The sequence below is a fragment of the Trifolium pratense genome, linkage group LG2 (genome assembly GCF_020283565.1).
Source record: "Trifolium pratense cultivar HEN17-A07 linkage group LG2, ARS_RC_1.1, whole genome shotgun sequence".
In the NCBI taxonomy this organism is placed as follows: domain Eukaryota; kingdom Viridiplantae; phylum Streptophyta; class Magnoliopsida; order Fabales; family Fabaceae; genus Trifolium; species Trifolium pratense.
In genome coordinates this window covers 17,020,875-17,038,022 of record NC_060060.1, presented here as the reverse complement: position 1 = coordinate 17,038,022, position 17,148 = coordinate 17,020,875, and the positions used below count along the sequence as shown (strand labels likewise).

Below are 17,148 nucleotides of genomic sequence, written 5' to 3'. Positions count from 1 at the left end.
TAAATATACGAATAAACATATATTTTTAGTAATATAGAAACAAAACCAAAAAAGTTAAAGTACTTTATAGAAGCTTATACATTTAAGAAATTATTAAACCAAGCTAAAAAATATAAGGGTCCCAAAATCATCATTTATTTTATGAGTAAAAATATATGTTTGGGTCAAAATTACAGCAATATATGAAAATGGGGACAAAAAGTCTAGATTTAGAGCAGAGGAAATTAAATTCCGTTTCAAGTAACTTAGAGGGAAAAAAAAACATTTAACTATTATTGTTTAATGCATATATATATATATATATATATATATATATATATATATATATATATATATATATATATATATATATATATATTTGACTAATTCTAATATGTTTATAGACAAATGCTAACCAGTAACCAATGCGTACATAAAAAAACTAAATGTAAAAATGTTGTCTTTAAAGCTGTAAATATTCAACACTATAAAAATTTAAATTTTTTTAATAGAACTTTTTATATATTTATTTTTAGTTTTTTTTAAACAAGATTCTCACTCATTTGTTAGCAGAATTCTTATTATTTAAATGAACTTAATTTAAAGTATTTGGATCCATTAAAATTATACCCACTCTGGTCTTATATATAAAAAAATTTATACCTTTTAAATTTATAGTATAGATACATCTATTCTACAATAAATTAAAATTTTTCTTATATATAAGATCAAATGAAGTATACATATAATATTTATCTTTAATTTATTAATTAACTGTAACGATACACTTTAAAATGATTCATTCACTAATGAGTGTGATCCGAATTTAAAACTCCAAAAATATATTGGTAGTGGCAGCTGAACCAACTGCAACCTTTGGCTTTAAGAAATGGGTAACCCTGCACTGCACTTTCTTAGAAGATGAATTTTAAGAATGTTTAGGAATTTACTTTTGACAAAGTAGGCCTTTGACTTAGTTAGCTTTCGTCATTGTTTGATTTTTTATGGAATTGAAAATGCCTGACAGTGACAGCATGAGAGATTGAGAAGGTTCTTCCATAGTTTTCAAGGGGAATGTTGGTATGGGATTAACTTTATAAATGGTCCAATATATAAATCAATATTGAAAATTATTAGAAATTTAATAACGGATTAACAATATTTTAAAAAAAATGAAAAAAAATGAAAAATTATAGTAATACTTTTGTTTTTATAATTGAAATAATAATATGATTTACGTCAAATTAATACGAGTTACATCTTTATTGATGTCAATTTAATACGAATTACATCTTTAAAATAATAATAAGATTAATGAGAGTTCAATATGACTTACATCTTCACTGAATAATGGAGATTTGATTGTATAAGAGTTATCCTTCTCATTATTACAATACATGTTTTTAACATAGGATATTTTCTCGCACACTGCTAAGTGCTCAACCAAGAGAGAGACTAAACTATTATGTCAATTGAACATAGTAAAAAATACAAGAAAAAAGAGGTTTAAATTGTGTTTTAAAATATCTAGATTTTAAGTTGCAAAATGCTTGAAAGAATTTATTCAAGAGTGTTTTTGCAATGTTACGATTCGAGAGGCCACTTTTCCTCTATGATGTAAATATGAAGATATTTTTATGAAAAAATATGATTGTTGATAAACTGCACAAACCGTAATGTGTCTTTAATTACTTTTGTATGACTCATTCTTTTATAATGTCAATTATCTATAGGTGATTCATAGTGGATTTGTACGACTTATCAGTTGTCACTTTATCTTTTAACATATTTGTACTATCGATATTCATATTTCTTTGATGATATTTATCGTTTAGCTCTTCTTAATAACACAAATTTAAATCAAAGATAATGATATGTTTATTGAGAATTTTTTTCTACTTGAAATGTTTTGTGTGCACACTAAAACACATTTGAGGATAAATTATTCTCTCATGAACACTCCTATTATATATCAAAACTACTTATTAATCTCACAACATAGAACTGATTTTATCAATAACAGGTGAATAGATAAGACTCATTGTTGATAAAAGTAAAATTGTGTGAGAATCTAACTTACAAATGATGTCTCAAAATCCATGATCCCATTTGACATGCAATCATACAAAATTCGACATTAATATTTTTTATTTATTTTCACCACCAGTTTAATCTGGTTCAGGAGTCAGTTCTGACATAAAATGATTCCAGTCCCCTTCCGATCGCAGTTGTGGGGATCGAACCGTGATCTTCCATACTAAGTTCAGCACCAATCACTACTAAACCAACTAACGATTGATATTGATCATTAATATTAGTAATATTATGGACAAAGCTTACCACAAAAGTCAAAACTATCCAACCACTAACTGAATTCTTGATAACATACCAAAACCTGACATAGTTTTTAAATAGTTGATGGAATGAAATTTAAGTATATAAAAATTCAATTGCTTGTGCAACAGAACTAACTATGGTTTTTTTTCTTCTTCAAAATAAATAATATTTTTATTAGAGTATTTTATGCCAAGACTTAGTAGTGGTTTTATCCCTTTCGGCGACGTAATACCTGAAAAAATCAAGATGCTCACATTTTATTAAAATTTAAAAAGAATCAAGATGGTGACAGCTGAATTTTAAAATAAATTAATCCACTAACAAGCAATCTCAAGTCTCAACAACATTAACGAAAACTTGAGTTGTACTACTAATCTCTTAGTTCAAATAAAGTGATTGAATTTATAAAGGTACTTTGTTTTGATTATAAAATTTTAAAGGAAAATGCTAAACAGTGCCTCGGAGCACTAGTTAAGGATATAAATATAAAAGTTTTATCTAGTAAATTGTACATTCAATGTTTTAATGATATGAAAAGTTATTCTCTCTCATCATTAACTTTATCATTTATTTTTCCTTTTTTAGAATGCTTAACTAGTGCCCCAGGGGCACTGTTTAGCATGACCCAATTTTAAAACTAGTATTGTAAAAAGAAATTTAAAACTATTTAACAATAATACAATATTATGAACAATATGTAACTTCTAACTAACTAGTTGGCAAATTAATTCTATTAAGTTTGAGTGGAACAAAGTATGGTCTTCCTTTTGAATTTTGTGAATGAAAAATTATGATTAAAAAAAGAAATTCAACAAGATGACCAATTAAATTCTTTGATATATATATTAGTCATCAACTAAGTGTAGATGGTTGTACTTATATAACAAAGTTAAAAAATAAAAAAAAATTAAATGTTGTATGAGTACCTTGACAATCTAGTAATTCGTTCTCTTACTATTATATAATATTACTTCTGATTATTTTTATAAGAGACAATTTTTGTTGATCGAGTTATCTCTTATAAAAAGGACAGGAGAGTAATAAATGTTCTTTTATATCTTTCATAACACTATTATATATATGATCGATCATATTTGCAAGCAGAAAATTAAACTTATAAAAATATATAACAAGTGTTTATGAGCTGAATTGATATAGATATCACATTATATATACATGGGCCAAAGTTCAAACCATGGACACTCACCTTATTCATTTTAAAAGTGAAATTCTAACTACTAAGCTATTGAGGAAAAAAAAAATAAAGTGGGTTCGTAATCTCTAGCTTATGTGACAATGCAAATTGGAACTTAATACCGCAAATTTGTGTGTGGATTTTAGTAATGTTTGCTATTTCATATGCTTACAAAAAAATAAAAATACATCACATAATTTATTGCTACATCATCAAAATGAATGAACGAACTTATAGGTTGGTCATGAGTTCGATCCATAGTTTGGGCATGCATTAGTGTTAAAATTCATAGGGAGAATTTTCTATCTATTTGAGTCCTACAAGACTCGACGAATTAATCTCCGCAATTAGGTGTAGAGATACCCAATCTACGTAAACAAAATTTATAGGTTGGTCAATTGTTTTGAAATAGAGATTAAAATGCATTTAAGCTTAAAAATAAAAGAAAGACCAACCATAAATGATCAAGAACCGTCCACCAATATGTATTTTGACCTATTCTTTAATGCACTCATACAGATTTATATACCGATAATATTCCACCTACTGAAACAACACACACAAAGTAACAAAAACATAAAACCAAACCACACAATAATTTAAGGAACAAATTATATAACCAATTAATTTATTCACCTCTATCATAGGATTGATAATGTCAAAAGGCCAAAAGAATCCACAAAATCGACCCTATTATATACATCTAATCAAATTATCACATATCACCCTGATCGGTCTCATCTATCGGAATTGTAGTACGGCCTCCTCGCCTAGAACGTCGGCGGTGACTCCCGCCAAATTTCAACCTTCCAGTCTCCTTAAATCTTTGTTGCTCACCCGGAATAATATCACACTCAGGTGGTGGGATAGGGTACCTAATTGTATCATAACAATAAGAGTAGTACATAAACTTTTGACGGAACCTTCTCATTGAGAGGCGACGCAATGGGGTCACAGCTGCGTAGTCTTGAGCTTCGAGATCAATGTTTTGGTCCTCGCAAACATCGCCATTGGTAACTTCTTGAATAGGATCAAGAGAGCAACCCTTAAGGACTAGGTCCTTGAATTCAGCTACAAAAGGAGCATACTTATAGTTCACTTTGTATTTTCCACCCGATGTGGCCCAATTTGATGCATCCCATATTGTAGAGTACAATGACATTGGCTTAGTTGGGTATTCACCTCCCATTTCTTCATTTCTTAACACCTCTCTAATTGGAACTCCATCAATGTAAAATCTGCAATAATTCAAACATGTGATGAGTATATAGTATACTTATTAATTAATCATAGCTATGCACAAATTTATTTAACAAAATAATTAGGTAGGTAGTAGCACATAAGTTATACATATGTTCCCTTGAAATTAAAAAAAATAATAGTATTGCCAGCTAGATTTAGAGATTAATTAGGTGAAATTATAGGGGGGCATGGTTTTGGCAAATGGTAGGAATCTATGAGTTGCTTTAGTTTGGTAATCTAACTAAAACTGCTTCTGTGGCTTACATATATATACTTATATTAATATAGTAGTTAAATTAATTAAATAAAATACACTTCATATATTTCTTTATGTTGCATGAATTAATTTCTCTTTATCTAAGTTCAGGTTGTGCCAATTTTTATTTGGACTTAGCCCAACATATCTTCCTAACTAACGTGCTTAATGTGTGGTTTACAATTATCAATTGAACTTAATTACGGTTGATGAAATATTTCAAAGAGAGATATTTCAGTCAAATTCTAGAAGCACAAATTGTTGAATTATTATTAATATATTAATCTATGTAATATATGATACTTAATTAATTAGGAAACTAATTTTGCTCACCCCACAATCTTGAAAGGTATTAGCCAATTAGGTTTTCACATCAAGTTATCAAACTATCAATTCAAGATTTGGCATGAAAAGGACCATACTTAATAATGACTAATTATGATTTAACACGTATTACATTTATAATACACACGTAACGTAAATATAAGGATAAGCACAAATATGTGTTAAGAAATTTAATTATCATCACCATCACTATTAAAGATAATGAAGATAATAACAATAATAAAAGCTACTACTATTGAAATGTAAAACTATACATATGAAACAAAATTCAAGTTGGCCATGATGTGTGGGCCAGATTAATTATACCTATCTAAATTGGGGAAAATAATCGATCAATACTCCAAAGTATACCATCACTACCATCTAAAACAATCCTTTTTATTTAGTAATGAAAATTATGTGCTTTCAATCTTTGCTAGCTCACACATACTCAATTCAAGTTGTAAGATAGATGGCTTATCCCACACGCAATTCCAAACACTTTTCCCCCTCACAATTAGTCAAACATGAACCACTTCAATCTCATAACATATCACGTTATAAGTTAAAATACAAAGCCTCAAATTCACATACCTAAAAACTTTTCATTCATAAAGCAACGATACAAACAAGTTAAAGAGTTTTATGCTATAGGGTGAGTATATATGTTTTAGAGTGAACCATCTTCATATATAGTCTACCGAGAATCTGTATTTTAAAATTCACGAGCCAATGTTTTTTTTTTTATCAAGTAATTAGTGGTTAGAATTTTACATTTTAAAACGAATAACTAGTACCAGAGTTCGAACCTCTATTCGTACATATTAGATGTAATATATCTTAAAGCTACAAGGTTTGATCTAATGATCAGAGGTTTAGGTAGTATGCTACTAGAGGTCATGGTTTTGATCTTTAGTTCCATTATAAACCAAAAAAGAAAAATTTAATATTTCTACCAACCGATTTATGCTCACGGGGACTCATCAACCAATATTCTAGGATTGGACCACACAAGTTTATAGTTAGGACCAAAATCTTAACAAACACACAAATGAAGTATAAGTTATATGACATACATGAATGTAGAAATAGTGACACAAACTTACATGACGTTTTTTGCCGTCCAAAGAATGCTATATCTATGGTAACCTTTAGTAGGGTCGAACCAAAGACGGTAACGTTCTTCACGACCACGATGAGTGCTTCCATTTCCATACAAATTTGTTTGAAACCGCCAAGGTTTTCCAGCTACGTTACCTAAGAATTCAAAGTCCAACTCATCATGCGTTTTCTCGTACACATCGCCGTTTGATGTCTGTAAGTAACAACAACATAAGTTCAAACAAATAAAAAATTAACGTTAAAACTAACGAAATTGATTTTTTTTTTCTTTTCATTTTTTCATATGTACGCAAATTTAATCAATTGCTTGAAGTTTACTACAATTTTAAGACTTTTTCTCTTTTGAAAAAATTTGACGTATATAAATTGGATTTTTCACGCCACTGAATCCGTCATTATTGACTTTGCTTTTATTTTTCTTGGAAAATTCTTCATCAAATTAAAGTGCTGTAAATTTAACTAACTTATATTATAGCGTTTTTTAATGGTCACATAAAATGGAAACAAATATTAAAAAGAAACTTTAGGAAGGAAAGAATCCCATGAATGAGAAAGCAACGCGTGAAATTTATTTTAATTATACAATCTTTTTCTAAAAAGAAATTGAATCAATTAAGAAAGGAATAAAAGGATACAATAAAGATTTGTACAAAAAAAAAAAAAAATGATCGAAGAAATTCATGTATGTACTTACATAAAACGCAACACAAATTCCAGCAGTATAATTTGATGGTAACTTGATATTTGCACTAAAGAATCCATATTGGTACATATTGGAAGAAATGAACCCAGCACCTATATATTCATCATAAAAATAAAAAATAAAAAAATTAAATTTTGTTATAAGAATAACATAATAGAAAATATAAAACCTTGACGAAACAATTTTTTTTGAATGTTTTTTGCATGTGTATGAAAATAATCTAATAATATAGTTTAATTTACCGGTGTAGCGATCAAGGAGGAGTTGGACGCCGTTTCCATCGGTGGTACGGACAACGTTGCCGTCTCCGAAGAGAGGAGAATAGCCATCATTGAAGGGTATGGTTGCAAGGTCGAAAGCTGCGTTTGAGAAACTGAAGAGAAGAAACAAAGAAAAAGAGAAAAGAAAATGAGTTTTTTTGGGTATAGTCACAAAACAACGTAAGCTATGATGATCCATAATAATTTTAATAAGTGATTTCTCTCTCTCTCTCTCTCTACCCTCCACTTTTTTTGGTTTCTTCTTCTCTCTTCAGTCTATATTTATACACGGAACCAAGTTGATAGGAAAATCAGTGAAGAATAAGAGGGGATATTGGTCTTTAATTGGATGCTCCTAGTCTTTGCCTTTGATTTGATTATTTTATTTTATATTTATGTGTTTCTAAAATTGCCCTTGGCTTAGTGGAATATCATGAGGCGTGCCATTGTATACGTTTAATTAATTTGCATATCCATAGTCACCAAAAATAAATAAATAAATAATGGAAAAAATGATTTAACCATAAATAATAATTTGCTATACATGAAGTGACATGGATACAAATTTATTTATGAATAATATTTCCTAACATCCAATCTTTCTTTTTTTAGGAATCGAATGGTCTACTTCTAATTATATTCAGCCATCTTTTATGTGCACAATTTAACCGTTGACAGACGGAGTAAGATGAGTAGCTCAACTGGTTAAGCTAGTTGAGCTAAGGCTTAAGGAGTTGGGAGGTCCGGTGTTCAACTCCAGACAAAAAGGAAAAATTAACATAATATTGTAATATTAATTACTAACAATTTACCTATAAAAAAACAGTTGAGAGACCAATAAGAATAAAAAAATTCAGCAGAAGAAAAATGTGTGGATCCAGATTATCTCAACGATTTATATAAGCCCATAACGGATCCATATCCCATTTTTATGGACCGATTTGATATCTATAGACGTAAGCACGTATAGTTGCAAAGATTAATGTATCAAATTAGGTAGGACTATAATAAGATAAATTCTTAGGTGAGTCCACACCTAAGCATTAATGATTAGGCACGGTTTTTCATCGGAGATAACATTCGATCATTTATTTCATAATATTTTTATATTTATCTTTTAAAAATAATTAATTTTGATTTATTTTACTTACAAGATATTCGATATCCACAAAATTTTTATACCAAAAAAATTTCTCCTTTTGCTGTTGTTTTGGACCCGTAATATGTGCTTATTATTAGGGGGCTATCATTTGTTGGGCTGAAAATTATTTTATTTGGGTGGCCAGATGCTAATATGATAAGGATTATCCACATATATAATTTGTCATATTGAACATATATTTTTATTATTAATTATAATTATAATTATTATAATATTAATGGAGAAATAATAAATAGAAATCACGAATTAAACTATGATCTATCTGATTATTATTCATTTAAAAAGTAAAATTCTAATCACTTTTAAAAATGTTTTATTACAAGTTTGATGAATTAAACAAAATAATTATAATCATTTAGCACATGATACGACCCGAAACTAATTTCACTTGTATTTATGTGTGAGTTGCTTTTGGTAGGAATTCACATCACCATGAGATTTGATAAGACAAAATCACAAAATAATTGAACCCCATAACAACCATTAAAAGAAAAACCCTAGGGGAGGATGATGGGATGATGAGTCTTATTACCTTCCACGTGTACTACAAAGTGGCTAAGCTTCTCATCTACTAATAATTAAGATAAGATTATTATTATTATAGCTTTCTCTCTAAGCATTCTCAAATCATATGGAGTGGTTGTACGATATGAGTTGTTATTGCATATATTTTGTTATTGGATATAGCTCATTCTCCATATATAGCTTATAAAAAAACACTCATTCTTCATAATTTTTTAGGGGAGGGGGGTTGAACTAACAAAACAAGCTTGTTTGGTAAATTAAACCAATATGATTATTTTTCCTTTATACGAATTGAATAATATACGGCAGAATATATACCATACTTGTGAACTGAAATGAATATTAGCCAGCTCAATTATAAGTTAGAGAATATGCAAAGGAACGATTATTATTAAGGAGTTATTTAATTTTCATGAGTAATTAAATTGGAAAGAGTGGTGAGGACTAGTTTGAAATAAAAAAGAGTTTAGTAGAATATGTGTCAATGGAAGGGTATTATCGTCCGCTGAAAATGTGAAGCTAACGTTTATGATATGAGAATACGTGTATGAACACGTCATGTAATTTGGTAATAATGTTGGGGATACTTTCGGTAATTAAAAGCCATAGTTTCTGGATATCAAAATTTTAGGATTGGTATTGTTGTTCCATATTTGCGGGGCGAAACAACCGTCCGAGGTAACATAACACCAATGTCATTAATTGTCACGCTGCCTGTATTTGTTTGTAGATAACCTTTTTGTATGGAGGGTCGGCTTGACTAACCTTTTATTGTGGAGATGTCGCAGTTGTTGGAGCATTGAAGTGAGTTTGTTACGAGACATTTTTATCGATGTTGTCCGTGGGCGTGTTTGAATGTCGCAGAGACGTTAGGATCTGGTGGGATCTTAGGATAGCCGTGGAGGCTCGAGGAGTTAATGCCATTGAATTGGCCTGGATGGATTTTGCATCGTTGGATCTTTCAGAACTGTGTCTGGTTGTCATGACGACGAGTTTAGGCCTTGTGGTTGAGAAAATCTTAACGGAGTTAGTAAGAGTATTTTTAACGGTTAAATATATTTTTAGTTCGTATAAAATTACTTTGTAATCAACATTAATTCATAATGTTGGCAAATTATATATTTTTAAATGATTTTTCAATAGTTTGTCAAAAAAAAAAGTTTTTTTCAATAATAATTAGAATATTGTAACAAGTTCTTTTAGAAAAACAATCTCAAATTCAATTTTCGATTGTTTTACGTTTATTTTAAGATTTTGATGTAAAAAAAAATTCATATTAATTCATCACATTTTGAAAAATTCCTACTATCATGAAAAATTGAAATTAGAAATTAGGCAAAAAAATAGAATTACCGAGAATTGTTAAGATTGGTCTTGTGCACTTTCATAAACGTAGTTATATTGATATGTCTCACTAACATATAAAATTGTTTTGAATATGTGCAAAATCTTATATAAATAATCTATATAATATAAATTTTTAATTCCACAATAAATTTTATAAAACTTGTATTAGTTAGAACGATATTTTTTTTTTGACACAATATTACTCAAATATTACATTAATTACTTAATTAGTATAACGTGATTCATCTTCAATTAAAAATTTGAAAAACATAAATTAATTTGACTACTAACTATGTTTGTCACTAACTTTTTTAATTAACAAGTTAATCGGGGTTTGTCAAAAAAAAAAAAAACAAGTTAATCGGGGGCAACATGAGTTATAGGATTCAAAATATCAACTCAATCCACCTAAAAATGGGATAAAAAGATGAACAAAACTTATAAGCATTGTTTTACGTGCAATTTTTTTCTAGAGCTGACAATGACTCGAGCTAACTCGTAAATAGTTCAAAGCTCGATTCGATAATTAACTCGTGAACTTAGTTCATGAACCAAATAAGCTGAACTTGAAAAAGAAAACTGTTTAATTAAAAAAAAATAGTATGGCTCGATGTATTTATTTATTTTTAATTTAAAAAAAAGAAAACTATTTTTAAATAAAAAATAACTGCTCAATGTATCTAGCACAGTAAAAGCTGTCTCGTCGAGCTGAAGTTTTTTCACCGAACTAATATTTCTAGATGCATTTTGTAGACTATTTGACAAAAATTTTGGTTGAAGTTTTTTCACCGTACTAATATTTCTAGATGCATTTTGTAGACTATTTGACAAAATTTTTGGTTGAAATTAATGTTAGAGAGAATGTTCAAAAGAGTATATATCATGTTCAAGAAGTATATTTCCTCATATAAATTAAATAAATATATGGTCTCCATAAATATATCATGTTTTTCCGTAAAAACAAATATAGTTTTTTTTTTTACGAAAAAAAAAAACAAATATAATTAAATATGTATTTAATTTCTAGAAAATCACAAATTTACAAGTTTATTCTCTTCAAAAAAAAATTATTCACTTTTAGTCCTATTTGCATCTTATAAGGGACTATTTTAAAGACTAAAAGTAAAAGTATCCTTTTTTGTAAAAAAATATTTATAATAAAAATTATTCTTATAAACTGCAATATTTTAAAGGTCTAAAATCATATTTAAAATTTACTAGAGACTAAACTTCAAATAACTTAATTTTGTAAGGAAAAACATTTAAACCAAAGACATAAATTAATCATGTTTCATTTTTTGTCACTATAAATTTTTTCTTCAAATAATAGTCTCCCAACTGCAACTATTTCTTTTCAGCAAATTTGATCCTCACTGTTTGAGGTTGTTGAACACGTGAGAAGCTAAACACAAGTTTGTGCGTAAGAGATTTATCTCACTTATGTAACAATAACATAGATTTGATCACAAATAAAATAATCTGTTCTTTTTCTTCCTTCAGTGCATTCAACCATGTAATACTATTTATTATGCAGTTAAAGTCTAGGGGGCTTCTTTTTCCACACCCTGCTTGCAATTTTTTAAAAATTACCGTTTTGTCCAGATTTACCCACCTGAAGGATGTCATTTTTAATAAATCAATGCGGGGGCAAAAGTAACCTCTAAAGTTTTGGGCGAGTTTACAACATTTGGTCGATTGAACAATCTAAGTAGGATGTAGGAAAGCCGATGTCAATCTACGTACAGCTACAGCTACACCGCAGTGACCAGCGGCCTTGTCACCGCGGCCTTGTCACCGCGGCCTTGTCACCGCCCTTTCCGTCTTTACTGTTCAACAAACTCTAATGGCAGAGGAGAAAACATATACAACTGCTTTAGCTGAAAAATAACTATAACAATCAGAGTACCAGACTCAAGTTTTTGTGCTTCAAATTGGAAAGAGGCATTAATTGAAATACATACATTATATAAACAACTTTCATTGTAAACTTCAGCTTATATGAAGTATGAACAACGAAGAACTTGAATTAACTATACAATGGTTATAAAGAAGTGCCTCAAGTTAAGCTGGTGTGACTTAACTGAAGCTAAAAAGCTCTTATTAATCATACCAACCAATACTGGCCTCCAATGTCACATCATAACTCATTTGATTAATTTATGAAACTTATTAGTCTAATGATAAAAACGAACTTGTACATGGTGAAAATTTCACCTCACTTTTTTTTTTGACACATTTCACCTCACTTATACACCATAGAATTAACCACAACTAAAATAATCTCGAACTCTTGCTATCACTACCACTACCACCACCGTCCTTTCCTTTCTTCGGTGCATTCAACCAACTATGCAAGGTATATTATGGAGACTAAGCAAGCTATCATATTACACAGTTAAATTCCAGGGAGCTTATTTCTACAGCTACAGTTACACCACAGTGACCACCGGCCTTTCCGTCTTTACTGTTCAACAAACTCTAGCGACAGAGGAGACAGGGGAGAAAACGTGCATATACAACTGGCTTAGCTGAAAAATAACTATATAACAACCTAAGTAACAACTAGTAGAACACAATCAAGAAGGATGCAGTTCTCAAGTAAGATCAGAGTACCAGACTCAAAGTTTTTTGCTTCAAATTGGAAAGAGGCGTTAATTGAAACTGGACAATGGTTATAAAGAAGTGCCTCATGTTAAGCTGGTGTGACTTAAGTGAAACTAAAAAGCTCTTATTAATCAAAAAAAGGAATATTGTAGGCTTCAGCTAACTTATCTTATTCCAAAACCCTTGTTCATACCAATACTAGCCCCTAAGCTCTGATTAAGTATAAGAAAACTAAGTGATATATGAAGACAGAGTATGATAGATGCAAAACAACTCGAGATTATCTAAGATATTCTAAAATATTCCAAGATACAATTATGATATTTTAAGAAATTTTCTAGACATTATAAAGCAAGCTAATCAGTTGAATCAAGTCAATCCAGAATTACAGAAACTACCACTATATAGCACTAGTATTGTCTATAATCTATAATAATCTAAAATCTAGCGTTAAGGAGAGAATGATAAAAAAATGCTTTTGTTTGGCCTACACACTTGCTAGAAGTAGCAGGGACTTCAACTGGTAAATTTAACTAGCATTGAGCATTCTTTCCTCTAAGTCAGGGAGTTAAAGATGAATGAATTCTCATAAAGTTTTAGTGATGATAGAATCTCATAATTAGAAAATCTCAAGGTTTAATGAAGAAACAATGACAAGATATGTCCATCTATATATTTGAGAGATCTTTTTCAACTATAGAATAGAAACATCACATGAAAGAAGATGACAGAACCACATTATGTTCTAGTGAGCATGTTTTATTTAGAGCTACACAGAACTAAAGTCTAAAATAGGATTAGTTGTCAAATTTTTCAGAGACTTCCATAACAGATTCACAATAGTGTTGGGGATAGCACGCGCCATAGCACCACTAAAGGGGTGTATAGCAGAGCAGCCACATCTCATAAAGATATGCAGTGGTGGAGTTGTTTAGTGTAGCAGCAGCTGGCAGCTATAATGGCTGCCACGGCAGCTTAGCGCCACACCTCATAGTGAGATTGAAAATTCCACAAAACCCCTCGAGACTTAAAGGTCACAGCTTTTTGATTGAGGTGAGGTATTTTAGGAATTTTGCATATGAAAAATATCATAATAGCATTTGGGCTTCTCTCTCACTCTATCTCACTCATGTTGTCATGTTCCAGCCTCTCATTACTCGGTCACTTTTGCGACAAAAAATTACTCGGTCACTCCTTTCATATTCCACCCTCCCATATTAACTAGATCGCGGAGTTAAAAAATAGATAAAAATGCATAGCTAATTGAGCATAGTATATGAATCGCAATTCATGTACATTTCCTTGATCTGAATTCATCAAAGTCAAGTAGCAAGATATACAAATCAGTTAGTTTCCTCAAAACAGTTTTTCCATTAGACAAAAGTTTTCCTGAAATCGTCAATCTCAGAAAGCATAATGAAGAAGCAATGACCAAATGGGTCCATTAACATATTTGACAGATCTTTCTGAACTAAAGAATAGAACATTACAGGAAAGAAATTCACAGAATCATGTTAGTGAGCATGTTTTTTTAGAACAAAATGAGATTAGTCTGTCATATTGTCAACACAGAGAACTTCCAAAACAGGTATTAATATACTTTATACTTGTTTCAATCACTGTCCCCTATTATGCAGAGACTGAATGAAAATACCTAGTTAATTGAGCATAACATTAATAGTAACTCATTTACATTTCCTTGATCTGCAAATTTAACAAAGTCACATGCCAAAACAGTTTCGATTCCTCAAATCATACTCCTCATTGTAATTTTTTTTCTTTCTCTAAATCATTAATTTAAGCAACCTAACAGTAAGCAACCAAAAGGATTTGCTAACCTCAATTACCTATGCCACCAATAGTAAGTAAATTTGAAGGAAGTGAAGCCGGATCAAGCTCCCAACAGTCTTTCAACAATTCAGGAGCCTCATCACAAGGACATTTTCTCGCAGGAATCTGATGAGAAATTAGCCCAAATTCATCCTTCCGAAGAAATCTAACAGCATGACTCCCACTCTCTTGTCTCTTAAACACTGTCTTGTAACCATCAACCTTCTCGAGAAATGCCATGCTCATACCATTCATCTCACTGTAACTTGTCAAAAACACAACAATATCATAGCACATATTGCAATCGCCGGCATCAAGACTCGCCTCACTATAAAGCGCCCAAACTGATCCCTTCTTAGGATAAATTTTGTAAACCTGACGCGCTGCCCGATCGCAATCCACAACATGAGAGAACACATTTACAGAACTTATGGAAACCTTCTTAGCAACTTTAAATCTCCCACAAGGTATATGAAACCCTAATTTCCCCCTACTAACAATCTTCCCATCCCCATTGTTCTGTAAATCCAACCAACTAATCATCACTTTAAAAGGATTCACTGAAACAGTTTCATCAATCAAAGCATAACTCCTCGGCATTCCATCATCGTCATCATACACAGCCCAAACTTGACCTTTCTTAAAACTCCTTTCCACTCTATCTTTATCAAAATCATAAAAATCCGAATCCGCAACCGCCATAACATCTAATTCCTCGCCACTAGTATCCCTATGCCTCTCAAGACTCAACCCATTTCTCTTCACAGAACCCTCATTCTTCTTCTCCTCGACCGCAAAACCCTTCTTAATCTCCAATCCCTTCATCTTCCCTTTCTCGTCCTTTCTCTTAGTCTTCACTTTAGATTGAAATTCAGCCAATGTCATTGTTTCCTCTTCACTCCCAACAACCCTCTTGGATTCAGAACATTCCAAAACCTCACCAATCGAACGCGTTCTCTTCCTCAGTCTCCCAACAATACCCACTTCATCATTATCCTTAAAGCTCTCACTTTTCTCAACACCCACATCACCATTACCCTTAAAGCTCTCACCTTTTGCATCACCCACTTCATCATTACCCCTAAAAGTCTCATCTTCTTCATCACCCACTTCATCATTACCCTTAAAAATCTCATCTTTTTCAAAACCCACTTTCCCATTCTTCTTCTTCTTAATGTTCTTCCTCTTCAACATAAAATCACCCAAAGTCTTATCTTCTTCTTCTTCATCTTCCTGAGACTGAGACCCATCACTCTGAACAGCTTCAACAGCCTTAAAACTCTTATCACAACCAGGACAAACAAGTTTATGACCCAAATACTTTCTCTCAAACTGATGCAAAACCCTACAAGTATCACAAGCAGTCCAAAAAGTCCTTACCTTTTCTCTCATCTCGAGATCAAGCTTCCCGTCGTAATCTTCTCTAAGCTTTCTATCAGATAAAATGCCGAAAGCGTCAGTAACAAGTTTGAGGGCTTCTTGAGAAGATTCAACGTGGTGGTGATTATTGTTAGGGTGAAGAAGTGAAGATAGTTTTTTGTAGTGTTTATGAATGGTGGTGATTGTGGCGGTGGGTTCGACGTCGAGAACGGCGTAGAAATCAGGGGAGGATAGGATGTTGAGAGAAGTGACTAAGTCTGAGATTCCTTGTAAGTGTGGTGCTGAACGTTATGCTCGTTTGGCGTATTTGAGTGCTGATTTTGTGTTTTTGGTTGTTTTGTATTTTGTTTCTGCTATTGTTTTGAGACGTGCTGCTTCTTGTTCTTCTGCATTTGTTGTTGCCGTCATTGGATGAGTTGAGGAAGAGTTTGCGGAGGCAAAAAAGAAAAAGCAAGGGTATTTTGGAAATTTCGTAAGGTGCGTCCCAAGAGGTGGTAAAAGGAGATCTCTTGTGAAATTCAGCCCCCTTGCACCCTACTACCCTAGAATGCGAGCAAGGTTCCATGAATCTTAACTCAATTGGTAGAAATATATAGAGTCTGTTTGGATTAATTTATTTTTTAGGTTATGCAAACCGTTTATGCAATATAAATTATGTTTTATGCTATTTTATAAGTTTATACTAGTGAAAATTGTATTTTTATAAACTATTTTATCATAAACTACCTTGACAAACTTATAATAATATATAAAAATTGCATAATTTGTTTGTATAAGCTCAAAAATGAGCTAATTTAAATGAGCCCCTAAATTGTTATATTTGATGTCATGATTGGAGTTCCTCAGTTCCATCCATTTTGTGTGTACGTTTATAATGACTTG

General features: G+C 31.0%; 2 protein-coding genes across 2 annotated transcripts; both read right to left on the bottom strand.

Moving 5' to 3' along the window:
* Positions 1-3,972: 3,972 nt before the first annotated feature.
* On the bottom strand, positions 3,973-8,044 carry LOC123908638 (probable xyloglucan endotransglucosylase/hydrolase protein 30). Its single transcript, XM_045959332.1, has 4 exons — positions 7,401-8,044; positions 7,150-7,250; positions 6,440-6,648; positions 3,973-4,749 (listed from the first exon to the last, which is right to left on the bottom strand). The coding sequence occupies exons 1-4, from the start codon at positions 7,615-7,617 to the stop codon at positions 4,227-4,229; spliced, it is 1,050 nt and encodes a 349-aa protein (XP_045815288.1). The 5' UTR covers positions 7,618-8,044; the 3' UTR covers positions 3,973-4,226.
* Positions 8,045-14,535: 6,491 nt separating this feature from the next.
* On the bottom strand, positions 14,536-16,716 carry LOC123909844. Its single transcript, XM_045960769.1, is given in 1 exon segment — positions 14,536-16,716. A coding segment is annotated over 1 exon segment (1,779 nt). The 5' UTR covers positions 16,675-16,716; the 3' UTR covers positions 14,536-14,895.
* Between the last annotated feature and the right edge of the window lie 432 nt (positions 16,717-17,148).

Excerpts from the sequence above, each read along its gene's own strand:
- LOC123908638 (XM_045959332.1), bottom strand. The coding sequence starts at position 7,617 with ATGGATCATCATAGCTTACGTTGTTTTGTGACTATACCCAAAAAAACT. Across the intron at positions 7,251-7,400 it reads CCTCCTTGATCGCTACACCG|GTGCTGGGTTCATTTCTTCC; the intron begins GTAAATTAAACT and ends ATGAATATATAG. Across the intron at positions 4,750-6,439 it reads TGGACGGCAAAAAACGTCAT|ATTTTACATTGATGGAGTTC; the intron begins GTAAGTTTGTGT and ends GAATTATTGCAG.